Here is a 14,015-nt window from a genome sequence, read left to right on the forward strand (position 1 = left end):
ATTTTTTTTTTTTTTCATTAATAGAAATCGCTCCAGACAAGGAATGAAATCATTTGATGTAAGGAGTTAAAAAAACCCTACTATTTCAAGGTCAAAACCAACAATGAATTACAAGGTTGCTGAAACTCAAGATCCACTTTCTGCTCTCTTTGATTTCGTAACTATCAGTGAAATCCTGACATTTCTTTGGAATTAATTAGGATCTTTGTATACTTCATATTACTATTTATATTATTTTTAATTTTTAAGTTATATAGCAAATAAAATAAAGTTACAAGTCATTTCATTTTTTATAGATATTCAGCATGACCTCCCCCATTATATTTTACCTTCTTAACCATAGTTAGGGTGTCACTAATGAAAAATCTTTTTTTTACCCTTTAAATAGTAAAATGAGTGGCTGCTTCTCCTCCACTTGTAACCTTCAGTTATTTGCCTACCATGGAGATGGTTTTCATCCATAAGCTTGTTTTTTTTTTTTTTTTTTTTTTTTTTTTTTCGTCACTAAAGCCAACAAAATCTAGGCTATTATTGAAATGTCTTGTTGACTGCGGAATGTCTCAGTACGATTCTAGTAAGTCTACTCTCCCAGACTTTGACTTCTCCCTTTGAAAAGGGATTAGTTTATTGCTAATTGCCTAAGGCATCCCTTACCAGAGAATGCTGACGGGACTGCCTAGGTATTTTTTGCAGGCCAATGCTCTCTCTTTCAAATCTCACTTTCTAATCCTTGTCACATCATTCTGCCGTAGGAGAGAGAAAATACTCTTCAGTTATTTGCCTATCACTAGCAGCATTTTCTAAACCAACTATTCTTGATCTTCAACTTAAAAATCTGGTTGTCATAATTTTTACAACTTTTTAATATGCGTGTGTCCAGACAGGAAATTGCATGATTCTCATAATCATTTACAAGTGCATTCACAAATCTAAAAATACTTACCTCAGAAAGTTTGAGTTGATACATTTTAGTATAAACTTTCACTTTAAATCCGAAGATTATTTTTAATTAAATTTCATACACTCTAGATTATTTTTAATTAAATTTCATACACTCTAGATTATTTTTAATTAAATTTCATACACTCTAGATTCTTTTTAATTAAATTTCATACACTCTAGATTCTTTTTAATTAAATTTCATACACTCTAGATTCTTTTTAATTAAATTTCATACACTCTAGATTCTTTTTAATTAAATTTCATACACTCTAGATTATTTAGGTTTAAATTTCCTTTTCCTTTCATCCAACATTCCTTTCTTATAGTCAGGACTTTTTACTAAGTTATGTGTGAGTCACTCCCTGACTTATTTCCATTTGCTTTGAAGATATCACTTGTGTATGTATGTCTATAAATGTGTGAACCTTGTGTGTAAAATTGGGGCTGCCAAAACTGTTTGAAAGCTATTAGATAGCATACAATGTATAGTGTCGTGTATCAAGTCTGATTCTAGAACTTTTATATATTTTGTCTTAGAGTGAAAGAAATCAATGATTTTAAGAATGCAAGAGCTAAAATTTTGTTTCATAGAATGTTGAGGATGTTTTGTAACTCTAAAGGGCATTTTTAAAACAATAAAGGCTTATCCAAGACAATGAAACCATGACCCATCTCCAGAAACTGTAATATATTGTTTCTTTTCTGTAATAAATTATTTATTATAAATATAATATTAAAAGGCCGTCTAGCATTGCCTGATTGTAAAATATGCTTAAATATGATATTTTAATGTATGCAGATTTTGTATTTATTATTATAGAACCAATACTCCATTGATTATTATATTGTATCCAATATATAATAGTGCCCCCCCCCCAGTATGACTGAGATGTAAGATACGCTATGATATGATATTTTGATGTATGCAGATTTCGTATTTGTTATTATAGAACAAATACTCATACCCAATATATAGTATTGGTTTGAAAATTTTTTTAAAAATATGACTTGGGTGAAAGCAGCTAGAATTGAAACCAAAACATATACCATTCCTGCCTTATTCATTAAGTTTGAAAAGTTTGCTAGAAATTATGTCATTAGGTTTTGAGACGATTACAAATTCAGTTTTTGTATAATAATAGATAGTTCTCCACAGATAACTGATAGATGTAAGTTTTCTTTTTCAGTTTTTTAATACTTTATCAAATAATAGTACAAGCATGCTTTCTTATGTTAATGAAATTTTAAGAATATCTTTATGGAGATAATTTTTATTTTTTTTTAGCCCAAATATATTGAAGGTTTGCTAAAGTCTGCCAACCAGAGAAAAAAAGAACAAGAAAAGCGAATGGAAAGGAAAATTCAATTGGAACGTCAGGCAGAAGGTGAAGAATTCAAAGAGAAAGAAGAATTTGTAACATCTGCTTATAAAAAGAAATTGTTGGAAGTACAAGAGGAGGAAGAAAGGGAAAGAAGAGAAGCAGAAATGGAAGGTAATTTTTTTTTTTTTTTAAATTATCATTTTTATTTCATTCATTTATTAAATTGCTTTTCAATAATTAGCACAATGCTTGCAACTCTCTGAAGGACTACCATGAAATTGATTTGCCATGGATAAACTGCCATAGTTCATCAATGACCAACAGTGATTTGCTTTCAGTGGGAAACTGATGAGCAAAATGCTAGAAGCTCTCTCAGGGACTGCTGATAAAACAAGTGGTTTGCCATCAGTAAATTGCTGAAGGTCTATCAATGACTAATCACTGACTGCTACAGTAGACTGTAAGGAAAGAGAAAAACTAGTGGCTTACCAAGATTACACTTGGAGGACTATTCATTGTGGCAGCCATTAATCCCTATTTACTTGCCTCCCCATGAGGACATAGATAAAGTTACCAATTAGGATTATGTACTAAATCTCCTCCTACAACCCATTTGTATAGAAAACCTAGCTATAAAATGAGCTAACAAGATTGAGATGCTGTGAAACCCAATAATGAACAAACACCATGAATAAATAAATATTGCAGTATAAAAAGTTGCAGCATAAAAATTTGGTGCTTGCCTAGAATCCCCTGGTAAAAAAAAAACCCAGAAAAATCTATATAATGTATGTACCCCCTGATGAAAAGATAATATTGTATGCCAAAAAATCATGTTTAATTTTTATACTTATATTAATACTATACTAATGTTTATATTATTTGCATTTTTAAGCAAATGTGAGTTTTCCCACGATCCTCCTTATGTTAAGAATAGCTTTCTAAAATTCTACCGATTTGAATTATTTGGTGTTCTATGCAATAGATTTATGAATATTAACAGTAATTAAAGTGATTTAATAAAAAAAAAAATGAAAAATCTATCAAAAATTTAAATTTTCACATGTGGTAATTTAAATTAAATCAACATTGCTTACTAAAATGAAAGATTTTATTAAGGTGAGGATGACTGCTTACTTATTTGCTTTCTCTCTCTTTCACACATACACACACACACACTTTCGCTCATACACTTTCACACACTCACAGACACACACTCTTATTCATTTATTCACACATACTCTCATTCATTTATTCACACACACTCTCATTCATTTATTCATACACGCACACATCATCTCATTTATTCACACACGCACACATCATCTCATTTATTCACACACGCACACATCATCTAATTTATTCACACACGCACACATCATCTCATTTATTCACACACGCACACATCATCTCATTTATTCACACACGCGCACATCATCTCATTTATTCACACACGCTCTCATTTATTCACACACGCACACGCATGCTCTCATTTATTTACACACGCTCTCATTTATTCACACACGCACACACACACACTCATTTATTCACACACGCACACACACGCTCTCATTTATTCACACACGCTCTCATTTATTCACACACGCACACACACGCTCTCATTTATTCACACACGCACACACACGCTCTCATTTATTCACACACGCACACACACGCTCTCATTTATTCACACACGCACACACATGCTCTCATTTATTCACACACACGCTCTCATTTATTCACACACGCACACACACGCTCTCATTTATTCACGCACACACACGCTCTCATTTATTCACGCACACACACGCTCTCATTTATTCACACACGCACGCTCTCATTTATTCACACACGCACACGCACGCTCTCATTTATTCACACACGCACACACACGCTCTCATTTATTCACACACGCACACACACGCTCTCATTTATTCACACACGCACACACACGCCCTTATTTATTCACACACGCACACACACGCTCTCATTTATTCACACACGCACACACACGCTCTCATTTATTCACACACGCACACACTCTCATTCATTCACACATACACACACACACACTCTCATTCACACACACACACTCTCATTCACACACTCATTCACACACACACAAACACTCTCATTCACACACACACACTCTTTCTCTCTCACACACACACACACACACTTTCTCTCACACACACACACGCTCTTATTCACACACACGCTCTCATTCACACACACATACACGCTCTCATTCACACACTCTCTCTCTCTCACACACGCCCTCTCTCTCTCTCTCACACGCCCCCCCCTCTCTCTCACGCCTTCTCTCTCTCACGCCCTCTCTCTCACACACACACCCTCTCTCTCTCTCTCACATACACACCCTCTCTCTCTCTCTCACACACACCCTCTCTCTCTCACACACACACCCTCTCTCTCTCACACACACACCCTCTCTCTCTCACACACACACCCTCTCTCTCTCTCTTACACACACACACCCTCTCTCTCTCTCTTACACACACACACCCTCTCTCTCTCTTACACACACACACCCTCTCTCTCTCTCTTACACACACACACCCTCTCTCTCTCTCTCTTACACACACACACCCTCTCTCTCTCTCTCTTACACACACACACCCTCTCTCTCTCTCTCTTACACACACACACCCTCTCTCTCTCTCTCTCTCTCACACACACCCCCTCTCTCTCTCTCACACACACACAAACACTCTCATTCACACACACACACTCTTTCTCTCTCACACACACACACACACACACACTTTCTCTCTCACACACACACGCTCTTATTCACACACACATACACGCTCTCATTCACACACTCTCTCTCTCTCTCTCTCACACACATACACTCTCTCTCTCACACACACTCTCTCTCTCACACACGCCCTCTCTCTCTCTCACACGCCCCCCCCCTCTCTCTCACGCCTTCTCTCTCTCTCACGCCCTCTCTCTCTCTCTCTCTCACGCCCTCTCTCTCTCTCTCTCTCTCTCACACACCCTCTCTCTCTCTCTCACACACACACCCTCTCTCTCTCACACACACCCTCTCTCTCTCTCACACACACACCCTCTCTCTCTCTTACACACACACACCCTCTCTCTCTCTCTTACACACACACACCCTCTCTCTCTCTCTCTTACACACACACACCCTCTCTCTCTCTCTTACACACACACACCCTCTCTCTCTCTTACACACACACACCCCCTCTCTCTCTCTCACACACACACCCCCTCTCTCTCTCACACACACACACACCCAACTCTATTTCTTCTTTCTTCCCATTGTTTTACATTTTTATTTAAAAGAAATAAATTTATATTGAAATAATAAATATATTACCATTTATTTATATGAATGAAAACGAATGTACAAGAAACTTATGAAGTTTTTATTTAGAACTAGTGTTGTGATGCCAGGTCATGAAATATGCTTAAATATTATAGTTTAATTCATGCAGATTTTGTATTCGTTATTACAGAGCCAATTCTCTGTTTAATATTATATATATATATATATATATATAGTCCTGATTTCAAAAGTTCAAAAGAAAATGACTTGAGTATCATCAACTAGAATCGAAACCAAAACATTTAATGCTCCAGCTGCATTCCTATCATTTAAGTTAACCCGACAGATAAGAAAGCTTTAAAATTAATTCATTTCAAGTTATCTTTGAATTTGCGCAGGCATAAAATAATAAAAATATGTTGGCAAGTTGTAAATGAACATTTTGAAATTTAACTTGCTGACATATTTCTGGATGTGTTATTCATTCATCCAAACTTTACTCGTTATCAACCATCCTTGGTGTATGATTGCTATTCACTGTTAATTTCAATGTTGTGTGACCAGTAGTTTAAAAATTTATGGGCTAAATATTTACATACATATCCACACACACACATACATACATCTATGTTTTATTTATATAGATTTTGGCATTACCAGCTTTGGGTTTGTATTACTGTACACATAGATTCGAAAAAGTTGTCAAAAAACAAATATAGAACAAATAAATGTTATCAAAGGCAAGATAAGTTACTTTTCTACCTAACTGGATATAATTCACGTATTTTTAATCAGTGTAACATGTTTATTCAGCTCGAAAAACATGCAATGTTTATCGATGTATTGGAAAATTCAAAATGGCAGCCGACTGTCTCTCGGAGAGGGTAAGTTTGGGAAAAGGTATTATAAATAATAAACTAGACAAAATACTGTTAGAAATTCGCTCAATATATGTCAACTTATGTCACGGTAACATATATTGAGCGAATTTCTAACAGTATTTTGTCTAGTTTATTATTTATAATACCTTTTCCCAAACGTACCCTCTCCGAGAGACAGTCGGCTGCCATTTTGAATTTTCCAATACATCGGTAAATATTGCATGTTTTTCGAGCTGAATAAACATGTTACACTGAATAAAAACACGTGAATTATATCCAGTTAGGTAGAAAAGTAACTTATCTTGCCTTTGATAACATTTATTTGTTCTATATTTGTTTTTTGACAACTTTTTCGAATCTATGTGTACAGTAATACAAACCCCCAGCTTTATATAATACAAAATTTGTCTGCAGAAAACAGCTATACTTCAAAGGACAATATTTACTCTAAAACTATTTTTATACTTTTGTTTATTTTTAAAAAATATGTTTTATTGCCTTAGTTTTATTTCAGTGACATTCTTTTTATTTTACTTTTTTAGCACTGTTGGATGTAACCAAGCAGAAAGACATGAGCGGTTTCTATAGATATCTTTACCATCAGCAGACAGCTGATTCAACTGACCCCCAAGAAACAAAGGAAAGGTAAGTTTTTGTAAACTCTTGTGACTATGGCATTGATTAGGACTATGACATCAGCAATGGTTGCTATGGTTGGTGGGGTTCATCACTTTTTTTAATTATATTTTATAATCTATTTTTTTTATTTATTTCTCATGCAAATATTTTTTATTCTTCTAAATATGTACGAATGTATTGAAAGATGATATTGCACGTTTGGCCGAGTAAAGTGCTATTTCAGACTTGAGCTGATTGACTAACCGACAGCTTTTTATAGTGTTGATTGGACACCTTTTAAATAAGATACATTCATTCAATCTAAGCATTTAGTAATAATTTACTTACAAGGGTAAGACATAGAGGCAGTATTTTAATGTGAGAAAAATCTAATTTCCAAAAAAAGGGCACTTTGAGTTGGGAGAAAAATTTTTTTTCTTTTTAATCTTGTTCACCCCAAGCAAAGCATATTGCCACTTTAACGTGAGGGGCTAATATTTAGGACCATGTTTACAGGGAATTATGTTAGATATGTGAGAGATTGGTTTATATTACATTTATACTTCTGCATGTCAATACAATCAGAAGCAGGAAACAGGGAGGGAATTCCAAAGTCTAGCACTGCGAGGGGAGGAGCTATTAGAGTAGGTTTTCCAGCATCTAGGGATCACTACAGTAAAGGGGAGAGGCTGAACAGGTTTATCGGGGGGGGGGGGGTATGTGTGTCAATGAGTTAATCAGAGCACATTCCATCAAAATATTTGTAAAACAGACACAGGGATGCAACATTGGAGTGATGAAACAGAGGTTGGTGCGGAACCTTAGTAGGTTAGAGACTCTTTTGGACCCTGTCTAAAAACGATTGACTAATGAGAAGTGCCGCATCCCAGATGTGGCAACAATACTCTGTGTGTGGGTGAATGGTGTCTCTGTAGAGATCTAGGATACTCTCAGGTGTGAATAATTTTCTTATACAGTAGAGAGAGCTCACCTTCTTTACAGCAACCATGGCAATGTCCTCAATGTATTTGTTCCAGTTCCTGTTGCTTGTGAATGTTAAGCCAAGGAATTTCAAGAATGAGCTCTCATGTATATACATTTTGTACATTCATCTTAGTTTATTTTTAATTTTTAATCAGTTCATATGCTTATGTTGGTACAGTGGTAACATTACCAGCTTTGAATGCTACATTTTCGGCTTCAATTCTAGCTTTTTTTACTTTTGAAATCATGACTCTATAATAATATATATGAAATCTGGACAAATTAAAATATATTCAAGCGTATTTTACGCCCGGACAAAGCCGGGTACCCCCGCTGCTAGCATACATATATATATATATATATATATATATATATGTGTGTGTGCTAATTTTAACAAGATAAATGGAATGTAAATTTGGAAAAGAAAAGTTTTAAGTAATAAATAGCATAAAGTAGGATAATTTCAATATGCTGATATTTATCAATTGGAATTTGAAAGTTTTGATCAAGATTAACAAGTGCATTTTTTTTATGACAGATTAGACAATGGCTAGCATAAAAGATTCGAATGGGGTAGATAGTGATCTCTTCCTTAAGTAAAATTGTCTCAAACTGGAAGGTTTTCTCCTTAACTGAGTGGAGATGGAAAAGATGAAGTATCACAACAAATTCTACATTTTGTTCTTAGCTAAAGGGTCAAGTAGTCAGCAATGAAAATGCTATTTTAAACTGAAATGTAATTGACTGATTGGACGGACACAGTTTCTCATAGAGATGCAATGACATATCTAAAATAATATTTACTCATTTAATATTTTTATGAACCCTTTTTTTATTCTGTATTTGTAGCGAAAAATCCTCATCTGTCGCTGTGAAGGAAGAAAAGGCTTCATCTGAAGAGAAGGAAGTCATTACGATAGAAGAGGATGTCAAGAAGATTTTACCAAAGTAAGTTTGATGGAAATATTATTCATAGTTTATTAAGTATAAAATAAATCTTGATATAGCATAAATTAGTGAACATCTTCCATGAAAAATGACTGTTATACTTCATCAGTTTTCGCACTATTTATCTTGATCATCATCCTCATCATATTTGTTCAAACGTTTATTTTTACATCCTGGCATGTATTGAATAGCTTTAAGAAATTGATTTACAAACTAACCTATCTCTGGTCAGGTCTTTATTTATGCCTCTTTCCCCTTGGGTTCATTCCTATCCCTTTCTCCCATGTTACCTTGGCCTATGCCTATGAACGGAATCTGCTACTGCAACTGTTCTAAATCTGCTAACCCAAGAAATCCCATCCATTTTTTCAACATGGCCATATCATTGAAATCTCCTCTTCTGCACATATTTCCAGATTTAATCTTTCTCTAAGGTCATCAGATCTAAGTCTGTCCTTAAAGCTCGCATTAAACATCCATCATATTATTCTCATATCATTTCATTTCTCTCCATGCAGCGCATATCCTCAACCTTAACTAGCGATGTTCACTTCTATACATCATCACATTGTGTATACATGCCTGATAAACTAAACTGTTCTCATGATCAATAGTGATAATGCTCTGCTGATTAGTAATGACAGAAGTTCTCTGAATTTACTCGATCCACTCCTGACTTTTGCAATCACACCAGCAGTTGCTCCACTCTGTACTCCAATGATATCATTAATGTAACAAAATATCTTGACAACCTCAACAGTTTCATCATCCAAAAATACTTTTCCACATCTAAATTCTTATCCATCTTTATTGTCTTACATTTATTTCATGCAAATTTTATTTAAATATTCATATAAAAAGAATTGAATTAAATTATTTTTATGTATAAATTTCTGATGACCTTTTTTTTTTTCTTTTCAAGGCCCGGAAGCCACTCGGGGATAAGGGTTATTGCGTATACAGTAATCCATGGAATAATATCGTAGTAATCGCTAGTAATGGAGATCTGATAAAGTGTCTTAATTAAGGGGGCGGTTTATCAGGAACTTGTTTATGTTGGACTTGAAGACATCCAAGTTGTAGTCAGGTGGGAAACAGGCAAACGGAAGAGAGTTTCACAGGTGTACACTTCTAAGAAAGAAGTTTTGTTCATGAAATCTACATTTGATTTGGCACAGATAAAGAGTGGGGAAAATTACTGATAGTGGTTTCAGACAGGTTTTAAACATAAAAAAACACTCATTTTTTTACCTTTTTTTTTTATAGAATGAAGGATTTTTTTCTAAATTTTAGTGGTTATCTGACTTTTTTGATTTCCCTTTGAAATGATTTCACCCTTTGAGGCTAGAAAAAAGAATTATGCTTTATTTACTAACTTTTGCATGACAAATGAAAGTGTGGGTGGGTGTGTGTCTCTTGCTCTTCTTTTATTGAGCATTTGTTAAATTCATTAGTTTTCACACTTGAATACTTTTTCGGTCTTTATCTTAGATTGGATAATGTATATTATAAAACAAAACTGAACTTTTTACTTCAATCGTTGACAAAGTTTAGAGTGTGCCACAAAAGCAGGAAATGTAGCACAATAATTTCCATGTATCTAATTGTTAGAAATAGAAAACAAATATTGATTAAAAGAAACATTCAAAACCAGCAGAAAAACAAAAATATTCGATGAGACGTTCAATGTGCCTTCTGCGCAGCACAACAACATGGACGATCTCACCAACTTCCAGTTGCTTTTTGAATGACTTTAAGTGGAATCTTTGCTTTTTCTATGAACAGTTTTTCCAAATTTTGTCAAGCCTGTAAAAGTTTTAATGTTAATTCCATTACGTTGAGATTTAGGTTTTTTTTAATATTTTTTTTTTTTAATACTTATTTATTTTTTTTTTACTTTTTATTTTTATTTTTATTTTTGAGATCCAGTTGTTTAATGAAGTATAAAGTATTGACTCTGAATCAGGCATATATTGGCCCTTGTTCTATCTTGTCATACTAGTTTATTTTCAAATGTACTCACGTCTGGTGAAATGTGTCTGCTAAACGCATTATAGTGTTCTAAGGGTAAATTTTCTATGCGAACGCAGTGTATGTGCTATTTTGAAACATGAAAACACATTCGATTTTCTAATCTCAGAAAGTCCCAACATTTGTTTACTTTTTTACCTTTGGATATAAATTCAAGAGCACATAAGATCAGTGCAAAGATATTTGAAAAAACTTTCGATACTCATCATTTTGAAATCTTTTTTTTAACACAACAAAAAAACGAGTGGTCAAATGAATTTCGGACACTCAAAATTATTTCAAATGACATCTCTTTTGGCTTATTTCCAAATTTCATTTTAAAAAATTTTAACAGAAACACGGTACGAATGTTTAGAAATGGGGGGGGGGGGTCGTTACAAAATCTTACCGAAAATGCTGTTATATGATGTTCACATTTTTATCACTTTATTTGCTTAAAACTCTAAAAATATATAATGTATGTTATTATTTACTAATTCATTTGAAAGTATATTCATTTCTGAACAAAACGGTGGTATTTTGAAAACTTAAAGTGCTTTGGTTTTTAAAATATGACTATTTTAGCAGAAACCCCTTGAAATCTGTGATTATCCAAAGTGTTTTAACGGCCATGTGTATTGCTATATATAGATTCAAATAAAATATACATCTCCAATGTTGACTTAACAGACTTAGCTAATTATTCACAGACGAGTAGGATAACTATAATCCATTGTATACTTGCATACATACACTCATTCAGAAAACAACTGTATGTGTTATTTTTCTAAATTCATGCATGTTTTGTTCATAAATAAGACAATAAATATCCATTGGCGAGCTACAATATTTTGACTTTTGATTCTTTTTTGTTAACATTGCCTCCCATCCCACTCACACGCGCTATAATCATGTTCTTACTAGAACAACTGCTATAGCAATATGATTTTGGTGATAAAAAGATTTTTTTTTTTTTTTTTTTGTAGGTATGAGGAGAAAAATGATCAAAACACAGAGCCGACTTCTTCTAACGATAATTCTGAAGATGACTCAAGACGGGAAAAACGTTCAAGACACAGATCATCTTCATCATCATCAACTTCCTCGTCGTCATCCTCATCCTCATCCTCCTCAAATGACAGCCAGAAAGATCAGCGCAACAGACGGAAGAGCTTATCAAGTAGACCCAGTGATAACCAACACTCAATACGGGAAGATAGTAAAAAGCGACCGTTGAAGAGTCAGAAGCATTACCAATCTGATTCCGACGAGAGTGACCAGGAATTTAAGAAAAGAAAAACAACTGCTACCACAAAGTCTGGCTATCTAGAAAACAAAAGCCGCAGTCAGAGAAACCAATATTCCCATTCAAGATCCAGATCTCGTGAACGGCAACCCCAGCCTTCCTATAAAAAATCCAGAGACAGATACTCCAGGTCCCGATCGAGAGAGGACTTTAGACAAAGCTTCCGTGACAATCGGTATCGTGGTGTCAGGTATGAGAAGAGATCCCGGTCCCGGGATAGATTTAACCGAAAATCACGTTCTCGATCAAGGGAGAGAAGCAGATATGATAGACCTAACCAAGGATCTTGGTTACGGGACAGAAATCGAGGGAACAGGTTTAACAGGAATCCCCGGTCTCGTTCCAGAGATCGTCGAGAGAGATACAACAAAAGGTCTCGGTCTCGTTCTAGAGATAGGATAAACAAATACAATAAACCTCGATCTCGTTCCAGAGATAGAATGGACAAAGGTAGCAGAAGGTCTCGTTCTAGAGATAGAATTGATAGAAACAGCAGGAAATCTCGGTCTCGTTCTAGAGATAGAATTGACAGAAGCAGCAGGAAATCTCGGTCTCGTTCTAGAGATAGAATTGACAGAAATAGCAGGAAATCTCGGTCTCGTTCTAGAGATAGAATTGACCGAAGTAGCAGGAAATCTCGGTCTCGTTCCAGAGACAGAATTGACAGAAGCAGCAGAAAATCTCGCTCTCGTTCCAGAGATAGAATTGACAGAAATAGCAGGAAATCTCGGTCTCGTTCCAGAGATAGAATTGACAGAAGCAGCAAGAAATCTCGATCTCGTTCTAGAGATAGAATTGACAGAAGCAACAGGAAATCTCGGTCTCGTTCTAGAGATAGAATGGACAGAACTAACAGGAAATCTCGATCTCTTTCTCGAGAAAGAGTAAATCTGCATTCTAAGAACCAGTCGCAGCACTCTGAGGAGTATCAAAGAAATCGAGAAGCTAAAAGTCAAGATGATAAAAGATCTTCAGAAATGAAGAAATTAAATGCCTCGTCACAAAATGTTGATACAAGTGAAAATAATGGTGACTTGCAACTAAGCAAGGCTGCAGATCTTGAAAAAATAGACGGTCAGCAACTTGACATTTCCGAGATGCCAGTTGAGGAATCTGTAAAGCCAGTAGCGTGTAAGGATCCATTTGCAAAATATGCCAAACGTACGGTTGGTGATGCTTTTATTGAAGCACAGCAAAGATATTTCAAACGGAAAATGCAGCAGGCACCTGCCATTGTTGTTGCGGACAATGACTGATGTATTTTACCCTCCTTTTAATATGTTTTTTATTTTTTTTCTTAATATTCATAAGTAATTATGTATATTATGCAATTTTTTTTTATGTGAGAGAAATATGTGATTGTATAAAGAAAAATGAATTTCATAAATCTATCGTGTTGAAGTTTCTGCCTTTTTTCTTATTCTTTAAAAAATTTTATTACTTGATTTTACATATATATATATATGAGCAGCATTTTTTCATTTAAACCAACATTAAAAACAACTAAGCTTCTGTTTAAGTATTTTAATTATCGTTTTTCTTTCTTACGTTTTTCTTATCTTTTTTTTTGTATGGGAATCAAAATTGCTGATAAAAATTCCATGTGTACCTTTTCAAATTTTTTCACCAAGAACAGACTTTGGAATCTTCAGAGCGTGAGTGATACACTATAAAAGACAGACAAT

The 14,015-nt window shown here is 34.6% G+C and overlaps 1 protein-coding gene across 1 annotated transcript in view; it reads left to right on the plus strand.

Moving 5' to 3' along the window:
• Window positions 1–13,731, plus strand: part of LOC145290890 (uncharacterized) — a 31,437-nt gene extending 17,706 nt beyond the window's left edge. Inside the window, exons 4-7 of the mRNA XM_080136523.1 lie at window positions 2,228–2,435; window positions 7,007–7,109; window positions 8,916–9,014; window positions 12,011–13,731. Of these exons, the coding sequence (XP_079992649.1) occupies window positions 2,228–2,435; window positions 7,007–7,109; window positions 8,916–9,014; window positions 12,011–13,586 (1,986 nt within the window). The 3' untranslated portion in view covers window positions 13,587–13,731. The remainder of the gene's footprint in view (window positions 1–2,227; window positions 2,436–7,006; window positions 7,110–8,915; window positions 9,015–12,010) is intronic.
• Window positions 13,732–14,015: the final 284 nt, after the last annotated feature.

This window comes from Euprymna scolopes, chromosome 2 (genome assembly GCF_053919585.1).
Source record: "Euprymna scolopes isolate OS-2025 chromosome 2, ASM5391958v1, whole genome shotgun sequence".
Taxonomy (NCBI): domain Eukaryota; kingdom Metazoa; phylum Mollusca; class Cephalopoda; order Sepiida; family Sepiolidae; genus Euprymna; species Euprymna scolopes.